A 20780-nucleotide genomic window follows, 5' to 3' on the forward strand; every position below is an offset into this window, starting at 1 on the left:
TGCAGCGCCCCAGTGTGTCACAGGGAATGCAGAGCTGACACACAACCTGCCTGCACACAGGCTCCGAGCTACGCCAGCCCTTTGCTGCTTCTCCAAAGTGTTCCACCCAAAAAAGTCTGGCAGCTTTCCTCGAGGGCAGAGGTGCAGCAGAGACTTCAGCCTCTGAAACCCAGGTGCTGCAGCCATTCCTGCTTGGAGCAGCAGCAGCAGAACTGTTTTCATACCGAGGCCAGGGAACCAAAACCATCAGCTGAGAATTATTTTTTCCGGCTATGGAGGAGCAAGGCTTTGTAGTTTATGCTGTTTCCTAGATTCTCCACCCCCCTGTACTTAAACTGTAGCTTAAAGCACAGAAGTAGGCCAGCTTTGCAGCTTGGCCTTTAAGCTGCTATATCCTGACCCCGCAGTGGAGAAGCAGCCGCCAGACCCTGAGCACACCCAGCTCCCTCCAGGAACAAACACAGAGCTGCCCTGATCTCCAGATCAGACACAGCCCAGAGCAGAATTCTGCTCCCCCAGTCCCAGACCCCAAACCCAGGGAGGCAGAGGTGCAGCAGAACACAAACCCTCGGCTGTTCCACGGGCTGTGCACACTCAGGGAGCTCAGTCACAGCCCTGTCCCATGGTCCCTGCCCCAGGGCCCCTTTCCCACATCTCCCTCCAGCAGCAGGGGTTACACAAACACATCCCAGCACGGATAAAGCAATTCCACAGCTCAGATCAACAGCAGCAGCAAGATCCTGACGTGGCTGCTGTGAGAAGCAGCCAGCTGTGATTCCTGTCCCTCTCCAGGACAACTCAGCTGGCTCATCCCTGATCTGCAAGCAATGCCAGAACCATGGACATTCCAGTCATGCCCTGCAGCAGGATCAGCCAAACACAGCTGGAGAACAGAGCCTGGCACTCCCTGCAGAGCTTAGAACAGCTACCCCAGCAGAGAAAGCACCAAGTGAACCTCCCAAGGGCCACGGGACAGGGAACAGCTCCAGTGCCAAAGGGGAAGAATCCCAGCATGTCCCCAAGAAGCAGGTGGACACTAAAAAGCACCAGGAGTCAAAGTTTGGACTGAATAAACCATGAGAAGAGACAAACATGGAACTTTTATTGTTTATGTACAAATGACAGAGGTTTGTATTAAAAAGAGAACCCACCCAAAGTCAGCAACAGTGAAGAGTTGGCTCTGAGCTCTGGCCCTTCCTGCATCTAATGCACTGAGGAATATTGAGAGATGGTGTTTAAAGTGAAAGAGAAAAGGGTTAAACTGCCTTCTTCTCTGCTTGAGTAAGAATCAAGAGCTGCTCCACAAAATGAAGAACCTTCCACTGCACAGACTAAACGAAGAAACCCGAAGTCAACTTGTAACTATACACTTTAAAAAAGGCACAACAAAACCAACAAAATAAAACAAAACCAAAAGAAACCAAACCTGCAAAGCTAAATATCAGCAACAAAAGTAACTGAAGTCTCACAAGATGGATGGGACACACTGAATCCTACCCCAGTTCCAGTGGAAAAGGAAATGCCTCTCTGTGGGTCTGCAGGTGACAGGGGGCAGCAGTATCAGCCTTTTCAGCAAGTTCCCGACCAAGGTGGAAGCACAGAACAGTCAGGAATTCAGAACTACTACAACTACTACACCACCTTTGTCTTCCTGCAACTCAGGTGATTAAAATGATGCAAAGTACATGGTCCAGGATTTCCTCCCCCCATCAAAGTCCCTTAGAGTGAGTCACTCCTGCTGCAGCTGCCATCCTGCTTCAGGGCTTCTCAGTGGGGAGTCACAGACCTAAATCCCAGGAGCATCAGCACTGATGGCTCTAGTAGTCCTGCAGAGAAAGGACAGCACAGGCACATTAACACCTTCCCACCTCCGATTCTGCTCTTGGAGCTGGGGGTCTCAGTCCTCTCTCATCTCACACACCACTAGCTGCAGGCAAAACAGATCTTTTTCTTGCAGCTAAACATTGAAAAGCAGGACCCTTCCAACCTAGAGTATCAACTCAAACCAGATGCTTTTGATGCTCCAGATCATGACAAGATAACAGGATGCAAAGCAGCTTTTTCCACGAGAAGCACACGGGAGTTATCTGTGACCTGGGCTCAGCTGCTGTCCCAGCCAGGGGACAATGCCAGTGTCACACTGTGACTCCTCAACCATGACAATAAGAACTCAAATGACAGCAGCAGCAGCAGGAGGGTTTTTAAAGCTTGTGAGCCAGCCAGCCCTTCCAGTGAGCAATGAAAACACAGACAGAGCACGGATACTTACGGCTCTTGGCTTTTTGTTTAACTTGAGATCAATCCTGTGGTTGGAAAGACAAGAGAAACGTCCATGTCAATACCTGACCCAACACCAGAGTTACTGCACAGGGCACAGCTAGACAGACTACGGTTAATCCATCCATTCCCAGCTGGCTGAGCCAGGGGCTTTCCCAGGGTTACTGGGCAAGAGAGCAGCACAGGAGAGCCGAGTTATTATTTGCCAAAAAGCAGATTCCATCCACTCCCAGACAGAATTAATCAAGGGGCACAATCAATCACAGGGTGCTTAGGCAGGTGAACAAGGGGAACTAGGCATGCTTTATGTTAATTTAATCTGCCAGAGGTGTAACTATGCCACAGGTAATTAGCCAGACATAGCGTGAGAGTTATTTACTTGGATAGAGAGAGGAGTTAGAATGACAGGGATTATATGAGCCAAAATTACTGAGTTTAGTAAATTTTTCCAAAAGGAAATATCCAAGTCTATACTTATCTCCTTAAGCAGCAAAGCCAAAAGAATCAGTTTTTAAGCTAAGTTTTAAAGTTAAAAAGTTTTATCTATTCAAATATGAAACAGAAAGGTAAAGAAGAGTGAAGTTAATTTATAATTTGCTGAAGTTATTAAATAAAATGTTACCTCCATCACGCTTTTCTGTTTTTAAAAAAAACTTCCCAGCCTAACCTAATATACATACCTACAATTAAACAGATAAACTAGGGGTTAGCGAGGTCTCAAAAGGCACATCGGTGTCTACACACTAACAACACAGCACAAGTACTAATTCAAGTCAAACTTACTCAAAGTCATAATCAAACATGCCAGACGGGCTGAGGGGCAGCATTTGAAAGGAAGAAAGCAATAGAAATTAATATACTAATGAATTAAATCAATTAATTGATTAGCCACCCTAGCGAGATTGCTAAAAATTAAAATGAAATAAATAACAAAGCCAGTGTTCAAACACCATCAAGTTCTTCAGATATCTTAACCAGGACTGGACACAAAAAGCACTCTGGGCTTGACACTCCAGAGTCCCCCTCCCCACTGGATTTCTGGGAACAAGAGGTGTTAGCAGAGGTGGGTTTGGCTCACACAGGGGATTTGAGGAGCTGAAGGAGGGGCAGCTGCCAGACTCAGGGGCAGGACAGGAACCCGAGGGCCTGGAAAACCAAAGTGAGGGGTCAGGAAGCTGGGGAGGGGGCTGGGCTGCCAGGGCAGGGCAAAGCTGCTTCAGACAGAGGTGACACAGAACTTGGTGCCCAGCCCTGCACTGGGCTGCTCCCCTCACACCCCAGCGGCCCAGGGACGTTTGGGCAGAGCTGAGCACTTTGGTGACTGTCCCACCCCCCTTCCAGGTGGCCTCCAGACACAGCTGTGCCCACAGCTGCCAGGATTGATCATGGAATCCCATCCCAGCACTAAGAGCAAACAGCACCGGGCTCCCTCAAACCCCAGTTAGCCGTGACAAGAGCTGAGCACACAGAAATCTCCACCCTGGCCTTGCTGTGGCGTGGCAGGGAGCAGAGGGACAGCACAGCCCCTGCAGCCACACCTGAGGCCCTGTGTGCCCCTGAAGGCCGAGGGCCCCAGAGGGGAAGCCAGGGCCCTCTCCCAGCACCTCCCGCTCCTCCAGAGCAGGGCAGCCAAACCCAGAGTCGTGCTGGCAAGAGGAAGAGCTTCTGAATCAAGAGAAAAGCCAAAATTTATTTTTATTTTTCTCTTTGTCGTGCCAGACCCCTCAGGGGACAGACCCACAGGTCTGGCTGGAGCACCTGTGGGGTTGTGGGGCTGGGAATGCCCTCGCTGCACGTTGTTGCTGGGGTGTTTTTAACCTGAACATACTCGAGAATTGTTTGGTCTTGTCTGCCAAAATTTAGGGATAGTCAGTAACAGCAATCACAATTTTAACAGAGCTTTTATTACAGACAAATTTAATTCTCTTTTTATCGTTTTTAATTCTCTATCTGGCCCTGCTAAGCATTACAAACAGTCAGGTCCTGCCTCGCTGAGCCCCTCGGTGTCTGACGGGGCCTGGGAACACAGAAGCTGCCACAGGTGAGCAGGGCAGGGCTCCTCTGTCCAACAGCCCGGCCTGGCAGCAGCAGCCAAAGCTGCACAGGGGGATGTGAAGGAACCCAGAGCCACACAACCTGTTGGGGGGCAGCTTCCCCCCAGCTCCTGTCCCTAAAGTCCAGGTCATGGACCAGAGCAAAGAGATTTATGTCGGTTCCAGCACCTGCCCTGCACCCAACCATGTTGCTGGCCATGGTTTGTCCAGGGAGAATATTTTATAATTTGTTTGAAATGGCAGTTTTCTTAAGCTGTACTTCAGTTTTACAGGTTGTTTCTCTGGACTTGTTCACGGATGTAGTTTCTTGTGTTATTCCTGAACTTCTTCCAAATATCTACAGGCAAAAAAAGAGATTTGAACTTCTTTGGATTCCCAGCTCATGGGGAACCAAAGGGACATCCGGTCCTTTCGGATATTTGCCCAATTCAGGCTGCTGTAGGAAGGAAATTCTGACCTAAGAATTAAAGACATGCTAATGACTCAACACTTAATGAAGGCAAAAAAGGAGTTAAGCATTTTCCAAGTATTGTACCTACCTCGTGTCCCCACCCCACCTGTCTCCAGCCCCCCTTGTAAAGTTTTACCACTTTAAACCCCTTCTCTAATGGCATGGCAGGTCCCTAGGCAGAGCCAACAGCTCAGAGACAGTCTGCTCAAAGCCAGCACAGACTGGCTCTGAGAGAACTTTTAAAACTCTGTAGTTTTAAAAGCTCCATTACTTCTACAAAATCCTTAGGCCCCAGCTTCAGCAATCCTTCCAGACAGCTCTGCAGTGTCTCCCCTCCACGGTGCTCCTCCCTCAGGGCCTGACCCACAGGCACTGTCACTGCCAGAGCCTGGGCTGAGGGCACAGGACCAGCTCTCTGCCCTCATGATGCCCTAGGGGCAGAGCTGGACAGGTAAATCCAACCAGAAAAGAGTTCAAGGAATCTGTTTCACGTGAATTTCAGGTCAGTTTAATAACAAACACTCTGAGGTGAAGGTGACACAGCAACTCCTCTATGCCAGCACTGAGACTCAGTTGGGATGTGAGAGCTGGAAGGGGCTGGATGGAAATCCAGACACAGGAGTGTCCAAAACCCCAAAACCATCCCCATTTGCTTTCCACCCTCCCTCAAAGAAAGCACTAACATTCCTGTCCTCCTGGGCTCTGCAGCAACCAAGCAGCAAGCTCAGGAGGTCAGGACCTGCTGGAAGGAATAACCTTTATCCTGGAGAGATGGGAGAGCTGGAGAAGCTGCCCAGAAGCACAGCTGTGCCACAGCTGGAGTGAGCACCCTGTGCTGCTTGTTTAACTTCCTCAGCACTTTCCCCTCCTCTTCCAAAACCAGGAAAATCACCCAAATAACTGACCCCAGTTGCCTGTTGGTTATTCCAATGTGTTACTGGCTCCCCTCAGGCAATAAATTCAATCCAGCCCCAGCCAGCTGTCCAGGTGTGGTGAGCAGGCTGCTGGTCCCACTGACCTGTGTCTGTTTTTGTTCTTTCTCTTTTTGTGGCTGCTGTGGTGGCTCCCAGAGGAAGTGGAGGAAGCAGCTTTCTGGGGCTTCACACCCTGCACGGAGCCATCCAGCTCTTCAGCATCCTCCTGGTTGGGCTCATTCTCCTGGTTGTGGAAGTCTGGAGAAGTATCACTCTCTGTGCCACTGCCCGGCTCCCCTAGAGCAGGACAAAGCCAGGTGAGCACCAGGGTGAGCTCCTGAGTGGGAGAAACAGCCCCAGAACAGCAGCAGAGGCACCTGAGCCCTGCAGCACCAGGTGAGTCACAGAGCCTGGGAAACAGCTCTGCAGGATGCACAGGAAGCTGCTCCTCAGCCCTGAGGAACCACATCCTATCTGGTGCTGATCACAAAAAGGTTCCTCAGTGTCCTGGAGGTGAGTGGTCCCTGCCCAGGTCTCCTGTGACTGACACACTACAGATGCAGGGCTTCAGCTCCTCCAGCCTCCTCCTGCACTGAGCACCGAACCAATTTCAATCCCTTTCACACACAACAAAGCCCTCTGAGCCTGGAAGGAACTTGGGAAGTCAGGAGCAGCCTGAGGGCAGCAGACACAGGGACTGGGAAGGGGAGCCAGACCCCAGCCCAGATCTGAGACAGGGCTGAACAGTGGAGAGAGCGTAATTCTTCCCAAATTCAGAGAAAAATTACAAAGGGACTTACGCTTCTCAATGAGCTGGTCCTGCACTCCAGCTAACGCACTGACAGCCTGCAAAACCAAAGGGGATGTCAAACCAAGCAGGGATTCACTTCCCAGTGCCCAAAGCACAGAGCCCAGGTCACACAGACATGTCCCTCTGGAGTGCCCGTGGCACCAGGGGTCTGGGGCACAGACAAAGCCAGGGGACAGCAGTGACACCAATGACAGGCACCTTCCCACCCCCAAACGTGGAAAGGGGCTCTGGGAGAGGCTGAGGGTGGGATGGGGATGCTTGGGGCAGGGAGCCAGGGCAGGGATGGGATTTCAAACGGGGAAGTCATTCTGCAGGTGATCACAGCAGGACTGAGGCACCAAGGGTCAGGGATGGGATGAGAGGGGATGGGATGAGATGAGATGGGGATAAACCAGGAAGAGGAATGGGGACAAGGAAAGGGATGGGAATGGGGACAGGAATGGGGACAGGGATGGGATAGGGATAAAACAGAACAGGGATGTGGACAAGGAAAGGGATGGGAATGGGGACAGGGATAAAGCAGGAACAGGGATGGGGACAAGGAAAGGGATAGGAATGGGGACAGGGATGGGGATAAAGCAGGAACAGGAATGGGGACAAGGAAAGGGATGGGAATGGAAACAGGGATGGGGACAGGGATGGGGACAGGAATGGGATGGGGATAAAGCAGGAACAGGAATGGGGAAAGGGATGGGAATGGGGATAGGGATAGGGGCAGGGATGGGAATGGGGATAAAGCAGGAACAGGAATGGGGACAGGCATGGGATAGGGATGAGGAGAGGGCTGTGCACAGGGACGGATACGGGATCAGGGCTCATCCCAGCACTCACCGCTGCTGAGGTGACCGAGGACTTGCTGAAGAGCCTCTCGGCCTCCTTGAACTTGCGGTTCCTGCGGTCGTTCTTGCTGTTGGAGTTCCTGAAACAGAGACAGGCGCGATGGCGGGGCCGGGCGGGCGGGGGGGCCCGGGCCGGGTGGGCATCGCCTCCGCCCCTCACTCACTTCTGGTTGGTGAGATAGCGATCCCAGCCGCGGATGATGTTGCCGTACATCTGCGTGTCCTCCAGGTAGCTGCCCTCGAAGGCGTAGATCTGCCGCTCCAGGTTTGCCAGCGTCTCCTGCCGGGAACGCGGCCGCGCATGGAGCAGGCCCGGCCGCGCCGCCGCGGCCGCGCCGCCGCCGGGGCNCGCGGCCGCCAGGGCGGAGCCGGGCGGGAGGCGGGCCCGGGACAGCGACAGAGCGCCCGGGGCTGGGGGGCTCTGATTCCTCCTTCCTAACAATTCAGGTGTGCCCCGGTTCTGTCTAGGGTCACTCTGGAGGGAATGAGGGATTTGTCTTTGCAAGCCGGTGTGGGTCTGCCTACAGATAAAACTAGCGTTGAGAGATAAAACAAACAACGGGAAGGATGCCGCTGACTGATGAATGGAATGAGAGGGATTTGTCTTTATACATCTATCATAGGGCTGCTGATAAATGAATATTATCAGTATATAAATGAATATTAGCAGTATATAAATGAATAGTATCAGTATATAAATGAATATTATCAGTATATAAATGAATAGTATCAGTATATAAATGAATATTAGCAGTATATAAATGAATAATATCAGTATATAAATGAATATTAGCAGTATATAAATGAATATTAGCAGTATATAAATGAATATTATCAGCATATAAATGAATGGTATCAGTATATAAATGAATATTATCAAATGGATACTGAGAGATGAAAGAAACAATGGGAAGTACCATAGTTCCACAGGAATTCCTCTGATTGATTGACACAAGGAAAAGAGGTTTATTCATTACAAGGGGGTCTGTATTAGGTGATCTGGAAAATACCTCTCAAGTAACTCAGTCAGTGGGAAAAGAGAGGGAAATGCAGCAGGAAATTGGGATAAAAAGGAGGCTGCATGCTCTAACAGTCTGAGAGATTCCATGGGAAATGCCCCATGGCCTCTCCCTTTATTGGAATAACATTCTGGGACTCCTGTGTTTCCTTTTTGGACACAAACCTCAGGTGTTTGTGGATTAATTTCCCTGCCACCTCCAACCCAAACCCTTCTGTGATCCCATTAAAGTGTGTCACTCTGATTCTCTGCAGTGGCACTGGGGGCCAGTTTGCCCTTTTGCAATTCTGTCACTTCCCATTCCTGTGAGAACCCTCTCAGGGGACACAGAATGGGCCACCCTGGCCACACTCAGAGAGAAAGGGGAGTGATACAAATCTCCTGTGCTCACAGCCTCTCCAGGATACAAGTTGTGCAGTCTTGAACTTATTTGGTTTCTTTACTACAGAAACAAGTACTGAAACTTCAACTTTTTTGAGAAAAAAAAAAAGACACTAGAAAAATATTACAATTGAAAGCAATCAGGGCTAAATTTACAAATTGTTTATTTAAAAACCCTTGGAGTAGATATAAAGGAGCTCCTCCTGCTCAAACCCCATCCTACCCATCTGAAACCCCACAGCAATGCCCCATATTTACACTATCAATGTGTACAACAAGCACCTTTGTGTACAGTCTGTACACAGCAGGGACGAACAGGTGAGACCACAAACACCCAGGTGAGTCAGTGACGTGTGGGACACACACATTGAACACAGAGCAACGTGGGAGAGACACCAAAAACTGCAGCTCCCAGTGAGTGGGACTGGTGCTTCTCTCCCTAAACACTGACTTCTTCACTGTTAAACAAAGGACTTGGGTAAGTTTTTATAAAAAGAGAACTTAAATAGTGCAAACTGGTTAAAACATGTCACCCTATCAAAGGTGTTTCTGTCTGACACAAACAAACCCTGGGGAGGGGTCAGAAATAAGGGCTCTAGCTTACAACCCAGACACTCCACATCCAGGACAGTTTCAGCATCATGTGTGGGAACAGGAAACTCGGGTCACAGTCTTATCACCTGAAATTCCAGGAACTGTTTAACTTCTGTTTCACATTCCCTTGTGATTTCCAGGCAGAACTCCAGTGAAATGCCCGCCCCTCAGTCACCATGAGGCAAATTAAATACCCAAAACATACAAATACATGAGGGTCTTTGCCACATTTCTGCCATTTTAGCAGTGATCCAGGTAAATTCTCCTGTCAGAACTCCCAACAGGCAGAGGAATTTGGCAAACTATGCAACAGGACGTGAATCTCTATCTAACCTTTCAGTCTGTAGCATTTTCAAAGGGCTATAACAAGTCATAAAAATAATTTTCCAGATGCTGTCTGTGTTTGACATGGTTTGCTGGAAGAGTCTGGCAACATCTGTGGAGGGTTTCCAGCACCAGAGTTTTCACATCCAGGTGCTCTTCGGCTTCTTGGGAGAAAAATAAAATAAAAATAAAGCTGTACTTCCTGATATGCAAAACTATCAAACACGAATAACGAGCAAAGCCCCCCAAAACAAACTATGGGAACAGACCAGCAACAGAGAAAGGACTTTAAGGCAACAAGAGGCATCAGTGCTGCAATGCTCCGTGTTCACATCCCAGTCCCCTTCAACTGCAAGGAGTTTCCCTCCTCTGCCTCTCCCCAGCTTCCTCCTCATCCGTTAACTGTCAGACTCTTCCTCCTTCTCCTCATCCTCGTCATCGTCCTTTGCGTTGGCCTCGGATTTATCCGAGGATTCGTGGAGCAGGACGTACTCCCTGCTGCTGAAGCCAAACTTGAGCACGTCCTTCTCCTTGAGTTCGTAGTAGCGCTGGGGCTCGATGCGCTGGTTGTTGAGGAAGGTGCCGTTCCCCGAGCCCAGGTCGATGATGTAGGGCCTCACCCTGCGGCCCACGCTGCCGTCAGCACGGGTGTACTCCACCAGCCTGCAAAACAAACACTGCTCAGCCACCAGAGAGACTGCACGTGTGTGCCAACAGCAGGTGGGAAACTGCTCTGCGAGGAGGTGGGTTTGTGTGGAGGAGTTTGTGAACAGCTGGCTTGTTGACAAAGGTCACACTGATATAATACCGTTAGTTAAGGAAGAAGGAGATAGGTATAGGAGCCAGCAGTCAGTGTCTAAACCAGGCAAGGGCACTGTGCCCTTGGTGCAGCATCAGGATGGGGGAGAGGATGGTTAGTTAGAAATATGAAGAAAAGATGAGAACAGCTGCAAGATAGTAGTCACAAGAATGCTAAGGTAGGCGTAGTTAGCTGATAAGTAACTAACCAATACTGAGCTCGCCTTTTGCAATATCTATTAGCCTCATTAACACCAATATAAATGTGTGTGCCTATCAATAAAGTTCTGAGATTTGCTGATCACTCATATTGAGTGCCGCATTTCTCCCGCCGATTACCACAGGTTTGTGCAGTGAACGTTCATCTGTCCCAATGAGAGCAACAAGAAACTGAGACAGAGCAGGTTCTGAGAGAGGCTGCGTCACTGCCTGAACTTCTGCTGGTGGAACACAGCAGCTCCTGCACTGGGACAGTGTTGTATTTGCCAATGAAAAAACCTTAAATTCCTCCCAAACTCTCCCAGTCCCCGAGCTCCCACCAGTACTGGAAGACAGCTTATAACTAGGACTCTTGTAACTTTTTAACCTATACTGTAAAGACATTAACTCACTTTTCTTCTTATGTAAAAGAAACCCCAAAACCTGCTTTATCAAAACCAATTCAAAAATCATCTCAAGCTCCTTCCAAGCCCCTCCCAGTCCCCGGGCCTCACTGAACTGGAAGACAACTTGTAACTAAGTACAACTTGTAACCTTTTAACCTATACTGTAAAAGTGTGAACTAAACTCACTTACCTATGTAAAAAACCAAACTGTATTATTAAAAACAATTAAAAAACCTTAAATTCCTTCCAAACCCCTCCTAGTCCCAAGTCTCACCAGCACTGGAAGATAGCTTATAAGAGTTTTGTAAGTTTTTAACCTATATTTACAAACATGAACTAAACTAACTTTTCTTAATTATTAAAAAAAAAAAAAAACCCAAAAAAAACTGCATTACCAAAACAAATTCAAAAATCATCTCAAATTTCTTCCAAGCCCCTCCTACTCTCTGAACTCTCACTGGTACTGGAAGACAGCTTGTAAGAGTCAATCATCTCAAATTCCTTGCAAGCCCCTCCCAGTTGCAGCTCTCACCGGTACTGGAAGACGGTGTGCTGCTTGGAGCAGGAGGGGTGGTCGATGGGGATGTGGTTTATTAATTAATAAATCTTTTAAAAGCCTTATAACTAAGAGTCTAGTAACCTTTTAAACTATACTGTAAAAACATGAACTAAACTCACTTTTATTACCTATGTAAAAAAAAAAACAAAACCCAAACTTATTAATATCAAAACCAACTCAAAAATCTCATCTTAAATTCCTTCCAAACTCCTCCCACTCCTGGAGCTCTCACCTGTACTTGAGGACTTTTTATAACTAAGACTCTTATAACCTTTTAACTTATACTGTAAAAATATGACCTAAACTCACTTACCTATGTAAAAAACCAAACTGTATTATTAAAAACAATTAAAAAACCTTAAATTCCTTCCAAACCCCTCCTAGTCCCAAGTCTCACCAGCACTGGAAGATAGCTTATAAGAGTTTTGTAAGTTTTTAACCTATATTTACAAACATGAACTAAACTAACTTTTCTTAATTATTAAAAAAAAAAAAAAACCCAAAAAAAACTGCATTACCAAAACAAATTCAAAAATCATCTCAAATTTCTTCCAAGCCCCTCCTACTCTCTGAACTCTCACTGGTACTGGAAGACAGCTTGTAAGAGTCATGTAACTTTTTAAGCTATGCTGTAAAAACGTGAACTAAACTCACTTACCTACGTAAAAAAACCAACCTACATTACCAAAACCAATTCAAAACCCTTAAATTCCGTGCAAGCCCCTCCCACTGCCGGCTCTCACCGGTACTGGAAGACGGCGTGCTGCTTGGAGCAGGAGGGGTGGTCGATGGGGATGTGGTTTATTAATTAATAAATCTTTTAAAAGCCTTATAACTAAGAGTCTAGTAACCTTTTAAACTATACTGTAAAAACATGAACTAAACTCACTTTTATTACCTATGTAAAAAAAAAACAAAACCCAAACTTATTAATATCAAAACCAACTCAAAAATCTCATCTTAAATTCCTTCCAAACTCCTCCCACTCCTGGAGCTCTCACCTGTACTTGAGGACTTTTTATAACTAAGATTCTTATAACCTTTTAACCTATACTGTAAAAATATGACCTAAACTCACTTACCTATGTAAAAAACCAAACTGCCTTACCAAAACAAATTCAAAACCTTTAAATTCCTTGCAAGCCCCTCCCACTCCCGGCTCCCACTGGTACTGGAAGACACCTTATAACCAAGAGTCTTATACCTTTTTAACCTGTACTGTAAAAACATGAACTAAACTCACTTATCTAAAAAAACCCCCAAAACTGCCTTACCAAAACCAATTCAAAACCCTGAAATTCCGTGCAAGCCCCTCCCACTGCCGGCTCTCACCGGTACTGGAAGACGGCGTGCTGCTTGGAGCAGGAGGGGTGGTCGATGGGGATGTCGGCGATGCGGCGGTGCCGGCCCAGCAGGTAGGCGCTCTGCCGGTGGATGTACATCACGGGCAGGAACTCGTCGTTCTTGAAGGGGTACAGGCGCCAGCGCGTCTTGGGGATGCGCGCCTCGGGCGGCTCGCTGTACTTGATCACCACGCCGCGGAAGGTGTTGGTGTCCTCCAGCAGCGCCCCCGACAGCTCGAAGCTCGGCTTCTCCTTGTTGGCGGCGGGTTTTTCCTTGGCTTTGCCCTCGGGCTGCCAGGGCTCCGCGTTGGGCTCGCCGCTGCCCTGGCGGTGCTCTCGCCGCCGCTCGTTGTGCAGCTCCCTCTCCGCCTGCTGCTCGCGCAGGTTCTGCGCGTCCCGCTCGTGGCTCCGAGCTCCCGGCCTGTCGCCGGCGTTCCTCTTCCTGTCCCCGTGCTCCTTGTGCCTGTCCCCGCTCCTGTCCCGCTCCCGCGGCCTCCGCTCCTCGGCGGCCCTGCGGCCGTGCTCCTCTCGCTCCTGGGAGGGACAACGGCCATCAAGGAGCGGCACGGCGAGCCCGGCCCTCGGGAAAAGCCCGGGCCCGCACACCGGGGATGCGTGTGCAGCTCTGAGGCCGCGTGGAACCCCTCTCCTTGCCAAACTACGTGGGTTCCCGCAGTTCGCAGGGAATAAAGCGGCAGAGCCAGGCGGTGCAGGCTGCTCTGGGAAAGGACACAGCTCGCAGGGACGCCTGAGCTGCGGCACGGGCAGGGCTCCGACAGCAGCCACGGGGGGCACTGAGCTGGGCAGCGGGAGCCCCTGGCTCGCCCGGACCCTCCCTCTGCTCACGGGACCCAGTGGGAGCTGATAAATGAAGAGACGCCTTCTGCACCGGCCATGGCCGAGCCCCGGGAACTGCGCCCGCCGGGCCCCGCCGTACCCACAGCCCCGCTCACCTGCTTCACCCTCACGGCGCCGTGGTGCGGGCTGTGGCTGCGGCTCCTCCTGCCTCGCGGGGAGCGGCTCCTCCTCCCGGACCTGCTCCTCCGCCGGGGCGACCTGGGGGAACAACGGGAGGGGTTGAGCGGCGGGGCCGCGCCGGGCGTGGGGCCGAGCGGCTGGGCCTCCCTACCTGCTGCCCGCGCGCGGTCCTGCCGGGCCCCGCCGCTCCTCGCTCGGCGGCGACCGGCGGCCGGGCGCGCCGCGGCGCCCCGGCCGCTGCTACGGCGCTGTCCCGTGGTGTTCCCGCAGGGTCAGGCCCCGCGCAGCGCCGCCAGCTTCTCCAGCACGCAGCAGCCGCAGGAGCTCCTGAACGCCATCCTGCCGCCGCGGTGAGCGGGGCCGGGCCGCGGCCGGCGGTGCCCGCGGGGCGCCCGGTGCCGCCGGTAACGGCCGGTGCTTGTCTGGCAGGGAGTGGCAGGAGGCGCACAAGCTCTGGGTGCAGGAGGTGTCCACCGCGCCCAGCACCCGCCGCGACGTCGTGCAGCTGCAGGAGCAGCTGGACCGGCAGCTGCAGCAGCGGCAGGCGCGGGAGACCGGGCTGTGCCCCGTGCGCCGGGAGCTCTACACGCAGTGCTTCGGTCAGTGCCCGCGTGGCTCGCTCGGGGGGCGGCCCGGCGGGGCTGCCCGCTCCTGGAAAGCTTCGAACCCTCGTGGTTACCCTCTGAGCTGCACTGCAGCCGAGTAATGAAAGCCGTGCGTGTGTAACGCGCTCTAATGGCAGCGCTGGGCCCCCAAAGGTGAGGGGTGCAGAGCAGGATCCCCTGAGGGCTCCCCCATCGCTGCAGCAAGTCAGGACACCTTTTGAAGCGTTTGCTGGTGCAGCTTTAGGGGATCTGCATCGCTGGCATTACCCGAAGGGCTGCACCACCACTCTGCTGTCACCTGCTGCAGTGTAACAAAACAATCAATTATTGCTGTCTCTAGTACATAAAATGTGCTAAATGTGGGCCCATTTACCCCAAAGGCCCACATTTACCTTTCCAGGATCCTTTCTATTCCCTCAGAATCCTCTTTAAAAGGATTAGGAAGCTGAAGCTTAAGGCATCATTTCCAGGGCTTCATTTCCCCCTCAGGGCCCCATTTACCCTTCCAGAACCCTATGTATTCTTTGATCACTGTCTTTACTTTTCCAGGACCCCATTTATTCTCCGACAACCCTCTTTACTCTCCATGACCCCATTTACATCCCAGGCCCCCACTGACCCTTCAGGGCCCCATTTACTCTCCCAGAACCCTAATTTACACAGTCACGTAATAGGGACAATTATTATTAGCAGTCTTAAGCTGCTCCAAGGGAAATATAGGTTGGATATTAGGAAAAAGCTTTTTCTGGAATGGGTGACAAAGTACTGGAGTGGTCTGCCTGGGGAGGTGGCAGAGCCAGCATCCCTGGGTGTGTTTAAAAAGAGATTGGGTGCCAGGGTTTGGTTGAGATTGTGTTAGGGTTGGACTTGATGATCTTGAAGGTCTTTTCCAACCTGGTGATTCTGTGTGTGATTCTGTTTGTGATTCCATGACTCCCTGTGTGATTCTGTGTGTGACTCTGTGCTTGATTCCATGTCCCTGGCTGTGGCAGCACAACAGGTAAATAGTGACATCGACTCCATGCATTTTACAGAAGGCTGATAATTTCCTTTATTAAGAAACCCATTACTTTTTAATACCCTAGTTTACTACAGGCAGACCTAATTGGCCCTTTACTTAAAACACCAGCACCACTGCCCAATTAAGAACACCCGCTTTGGCAAACATCTCCATAACCCATTCCACAAATCAGCTGCAGCAAGTCAAGATAAGAATAATTTCTCAGTCAAGATAAGAATCATCTCTCATTCATTTTCATGACTCCTCAGAGCCTTTCCCAGAAGGATATCTAGGAAAGCTGACTCTCTCTCAGTTTCTCTGTTCCTCCCAGCGGCCAGAGAGCCGTTCCGTGTTTCTCACTGCAGAGAAGCGAGCCCGCAGTCGCAGAGGCGCTGCATGCGCTGCAGGCTCTGCTGCAGGCTCGCTGCAGGCTCTGCTGCAGGCTCTGCTGCAGGCTGCGCTGCAGGCTGCGCTGCAGGCTCTGCTGCAGGCTCTGCTGCAGGCTCGCTGCAGGCTCTGCTGCAGGCTCTGCTGCAGGCTCGCTGCAGGCTCTGCTGCAGGCTCTGCTGCAGGCTCTGCTGCAGGCTCTGCGCAGGCTCTGTGCAAGGCTCTGCTGCAGGCTCTGCTGCAGGCTCGCTGCAGGCTGTGCTGCAGGCTGTGCTGCAGGCTCTGCTGCAGGCTCGCTGCAGGCTCTGCTGCAGGCTGTGCTGCAGGCTCTGCTGCAGGCTCTGCTGCAGGCTCGCTGCAGGCTGCGCTGCAGGCTGTGCTGCAGGCTCTGCTGCAGGCTCGCTGCAGGCTCTGCTGCAGGCTGTGCTGCAGGCTCTGCTGCAGGCTCTGCTGCAGGCTCGCTGCAGGCTCGCTGCTCCCTTGCAGACGAGCTGATCCGGCAGAGCACGGTGAGCTGCGCCGAGCGGGGGCTGCTGCTGCTGCGCGTGCGGGACGAGCTGCGCCTGACGCTGGCCGCCTACCAGGCGGTCTACGAGAGCAGCGTGGCCTTCGGCGTGCGCAAGGCGCTGCAGGCCGAGCAGGGCAAGGCCCACCTGGAGAAAAGGGTGAGCAACCCGTGGTTCGATCAGCAGGGGAGAGGGGGGAGACTGGAATCTTGATTTCATGTTTCAGAAGGTCGATTTAATAGTATAATATAATGTAATGTAATGTAATGTAATGTAATGTAATGTAATGTAATATAATATAATATCCATTATTTAAATTATATAATATAATATATATTCTATATTCTATATTATATATTATATTTAATATTTTACATACTATATCATATAGTATACAATATATAATATACATTATATTTGCCCCTGTTTGGTTCAGCAGCAGGGGCCAAGACAAATCAAGGCATGCCCCATCTGCAATATTGGTAATAATCCAATATACCCACAGAAAAGGGTCTAAAGGCCACAGGGTGTTAGCTTGTTTCCTTTCCCATAGGCTGCACAGTTTAAAGCAAAGACATGTTTAACAAAGCAAAAAGAAGTTTAGAGTTTAAAATACAGAAAACAGAAAAATTGTTACAAAAGTAAACAAAAAAATTTAAAATTTAATACTTGAAATGTAAGGCTTAAAATGTAAAATGGAAGTTTGTGTATTGGCCAGACCAGCCAAAGCACGCCTCATCTGCAATATTCCAATATACCTGCAGAAAAGGGTCTAAAGGGCACAGGGTGTAAGCTTGTTTCCTTCCCATAGACTGCACAGTTTAAAGAAGAGACATGTTTAACTAAGCAAAAAGAAGTTTAGAGTTTTAGAGTTTAAAATACAGAAAACATAAAAATGGTTACAAAAGTAAACAAAAAAATTTAAAATGTAATACTTGAAATGTAAGGCTTAAAATGTAAAATGGAAGTTTGTGTATTATAACATGATCAACTAAGAAAGTTTACAATGTAACATAAACCTAGAAGATAAAATAAAGATTAAGTAAAAATAGATTTTATTTATTAATTAAATAATAATAATTAGTAAATTAATAGTATAATATATAATAATATTAGTTTTATTAATTAGTAAATATTTTAAAAGTCTTATAACTAAGAGCCTTGTAGCTTTTTAACCTATATTGTAAAAACATGAACTAAATTCACTAGTTTGCTAATTCCAAACCTCCAAACCTTCATTTGCTAATTCCAAACCTCCACCTTCCTGTTTGCCTTACAGTGCTTATGTCAGGTTTCTGTTGTGGTGGATTATTTCATGGGAAGATCCTTCTTTGATAATGTTTAGAAAATTTCTGCTCTTTAAATCTTTACAGCTTCCCATTGTACAATGGATTCTAAATAATTACATTAAAAACATAGTCCACTGTCTCTGCTCGCCATGTATGAACTATGATACTGAATTTCTTTCTCTTTTTCTGTTGAAAACTATGCAAAAGCAGAGTTTAATTAGTCCTAGTATCCCAATTAATATAATACAATTATTTTACTGAAACCTGTTCTCTTATTTCAAGTCTTCACTGAAAATTAAAGTGGGACAACGTGAGTGACACCTTGGGGCCCTGTGATGGAGCTTTCTGCACGTGAAAATAGCAAATTTTATATCCTCAAACTCATTGTTTCCGTTTCCACAGGAGGGCAGCAAAGACCATGAAAATACTCAGCTCGCTGTCCTCGGGCTTAGCTGCACTTCTGAAGCTTGTTGTACAGCTTTAGAAACTGCACCACCACCACTCTGTCCTGATGCCTTAAATTTCAGCTCTTGTATTTCTCAGATTCTGCACTGCATTAGTATATAATTCTGAACCTCATACAGAGTGTTGGCAAGTTCTCTTCACAGTTTAGTTAGCCAAAACAATCATTTTTCCATTCCTGAGAACACCATTATAGCTTCAGGCCCAAAAAGTATGAACAGCAAATTGAGGAGAGCAAACTGGGAGGATGGGACCTCATAACCTGAAGTTATAATTGGACAATTAACCCCAATATGGAAATGGACCAATACTTATAAAAGTGTGAAAACTCTTGACCTGTGGTGCATTTTGGGTGTAGCCACAACCAGGCTCTTGTGCTGCCCGAGGTGTATCCTTTGAAGGGTTTTTAATAAAACCTCCTTCATTCCTTTAGCTCTGTCTAGCCTCTGTTCTGGGTGGCCTCTCAAAGTATCAGTCCCATCTGAACTGAAAATTGACTGTTTGCTAACAAAACTTGAGACAGCTGTACTCTTTTCCAAGATTGCAGAGCTGGAAGAGGAAAAGGAGGCGCTGGAAAAACAAGTGAGTGAAGAGAAAGCGAAATGTGAGGCCATTGAAAGGCAAGAAACTGAACGGAGGGAAATAGAAGAGAAGAAACACAGTGAAGAGGTTCTGTTCCTCAAACGGACAAACCAGCAGCTGAAGGTCAGTAAAAACCCAGAATTCCAAATACTAGTGGTAAAATTCTCATTAAAACCATTAAAGCCCCAGTAACACAACACACCATTTAACATTAATATTACCCAAGAACAACTGTGCAGGGACTGGGTAATTATTTGTGCTTGTGGCTTTGGGGAGAACAGAGCTTCTGCTCTGTACTTTGTTTTTAAAAGGAAAAAAAAAAAATCCCACATCTTTTGAGTAAGGAAAGAATGTCACCCTGAACAGCATCAAATGTTTCTGGCTACAGCTAAAAACATTTCCCTTAGAGCAAGCTGCTTTTCCTGCAGATCCTACTTTTCAACTCGCATTTTCAGGCTGCCTTGGAATGTTTTAGGACACAAAATCTTAGATCAGATGTGTGTTGCCCCTGAATCCAATTCTTCCTTGAAGTACCTGTGCTTGACCAGCTGCGTGTGCCACTGCTGGGTTATTGTAGCTGCTCCCATGCATCCACTAACTGGCATCAAATTTTCTCAGTAATCACAAAACTTGCTGTTCCCAGCTACTCCTGTCCCAGAGTCAGTTCATGTTCCAAATGCTAGAGAGCCAAATACTTAATTTAGCTCACATAGTCCAGCTTCAAATCAGAGGATTCAGACCACTGTTTCAACAGCTTTTATTTAATTTCCCCCTCGATGCTTCACATTCTAAACAGAGTCTCTCATCGTACAGAGCCAAGGCCAGCTCTGTTCTCCTCAGAATGCAGCAAGTGTGCATGCCAGGAACGACAAACTAATTTATAAAACATGTAGCAACGGAATTGTTGGGGAACAAACCTGGCCTGGCTCTCCTGGCAGCAGCACAGCATCCCTCAGCTCCTTGCTGTGAACATCCAACAGAAAATTTAGCCCTTCACAGCACTGAGGGTTTATTTTTTAGGTTAGGAAATCTAATTTGTCTCACTGTCTCATTTGTTTTTCAGGCCCAACTTGAATGCATCATTGCAGCAAAGAATTAATTGTTTTGTTGTCCTCAAGGCAGGCTCAGAAGAGCTGTCAGAGCAAGAAGCTTGCAATTAGTGACAAAGATTTGTCTTCCTAAAATGATCTTGAGTTTTCACTTACCAGTAACAGCAGGCAGTGTAACTGTGTTCTTTCTTTCTCTCTTGAGGAGCTGAAATTCAAGAGCTCCATTAATTACTGCTCCCTCCTTCAGAGCCATCTCAGCAGTCAGCTCTTTGAACAGTGAACTTGCCTGTTGGTAACGTGCTAATGACCTTCAAAGCAATAACTAATAAACATTTTTAAATGCAAACCTCTCTCTGACGTTATTAATTTGAAAATGTTGTAGAAGATTCAGAAACAATATAGAAATGCCTGCAAGAAAAGTAAGTCATCTGCACCAAGAAAGAAATGGCAGCTCACTCTTGGACAGGTGTCTTGGGGGCATTTCCTTGAGTACCTGCAAGCTGCTGTCAGCTGTACATGGAAATCCCTTGTCAGAACCATCAGCAGTAACTGAGCCCAGGCAACACCAAAGCTCTGGGAGTGATTGTTTCTGGTGAAATGAAGGGGCACAATGGCAGTCACAAATTCACTTCTCAATGGAAGCAAATGAAATCCCTGCTTGAGGTACCTCTGTGAGCAGCTGGTTACACAGAAGGTGAACAAGGGAAAGAGAATTCCCTGTAGTCATGTGAAAACCCCATAAAGCCAGTTTCCAGAACAAAACCCACCCAAACCCCACCACTGAGCAACACTGGAACAGCTCTTTGGCTACTGCAGTGTTTGCTGGCCTGGGACAGCGATGTGGAAATACCATCAGCTCCAACTGCACAAAGAACTTTCAGATGATGCAGAAACAAAGAGAGAGATGCTGCTCCTGGGGCCAGGACAGACCGGTCACACTGGGCTTTGAACAGG

The 20780-nt window shown here is 48.6% G+C and overlaps 3 protein-coding genes across 3 annotated transcripts; 1 reads left to right on the forward strand and 2 right to left on the reverse strand.

The window, feature by feature from the left end:
• Positions 1-1059: 1059 nt before the first annotated feature.
• On the reverse strand, positions 1060-7728 carry MEAF6 (MYST/Esa1 associated factor 6). Its single transcript, XM_039729212.1, has 7 exons — positions 7511-7728; positions 7339-7426; positions 6497-6542; positions 5801-5993; positions 3061-3090; positions 2270-2303; positions 1060-1826 (listed from the first exon to the last, which is right to left on the reverse strand). The coding sequence occupies exons 1-7, from the start codon at positions 7558-7560 to the stop codon at positions 1818-1820; spliced, it is 450 nt and encodes a 149-aa protein (XP_039585146.1). The 5' UTR covers positions 7561-7728; the 3' UTR covers positions 1060-1817.
• A 1164-nt stretch (positions 7729-8892) lies between these two features.
• SNIP1 (Smad nuclear interacting protein 1) lies at positions 8893-14186 on the reverse strand (the record flags this gene model as incomplete). The annotated part of the gene is made up of 4 exons (XM_039729075.1): positions 8893-10326; positions 12958-13502; positions 13922-14024; positions 14098-14186. Coding segments are annotated over 4 exons (1002 nt in total), but the record flags the coding sequence as incomplete, so codon positions are not given.
• Positions 14187-14277: 91 nt separating this feature from the next.
• DNALI1 (dynein axonemal light intermediate chain 1) lies at positions 14278-20172 on the forward strand (the record flags this gene model as incomplete). Its single annotated transcript, XM_039729076.1, has 4 exons — positions 14278-14545; positions 16425-16603; positions 18736-18900; positions 19841-20172. Coding segments are annotated over 4 exons (648 nt in total), but the record flags the coding sequence as incomplete, so codon positions are not given.
• Positions 20173-20780: the final 608 nt, after the last annotated feature.

Source organism: Passer montanus, unplaced genomic scaffold, assembly GCF_014805655.1.
Source record: "Passer montanus isolate IOZ18808 unplaced genomic scaffold, ASM1480565v1 scaffold68, whole genome shotgun sequence".
Classification (NCBI taxonomy): Eukaryota; Metazoa; Chordata; class Aves; order Passeriformes; family Passeridae; genus Passer; species Passer montanus.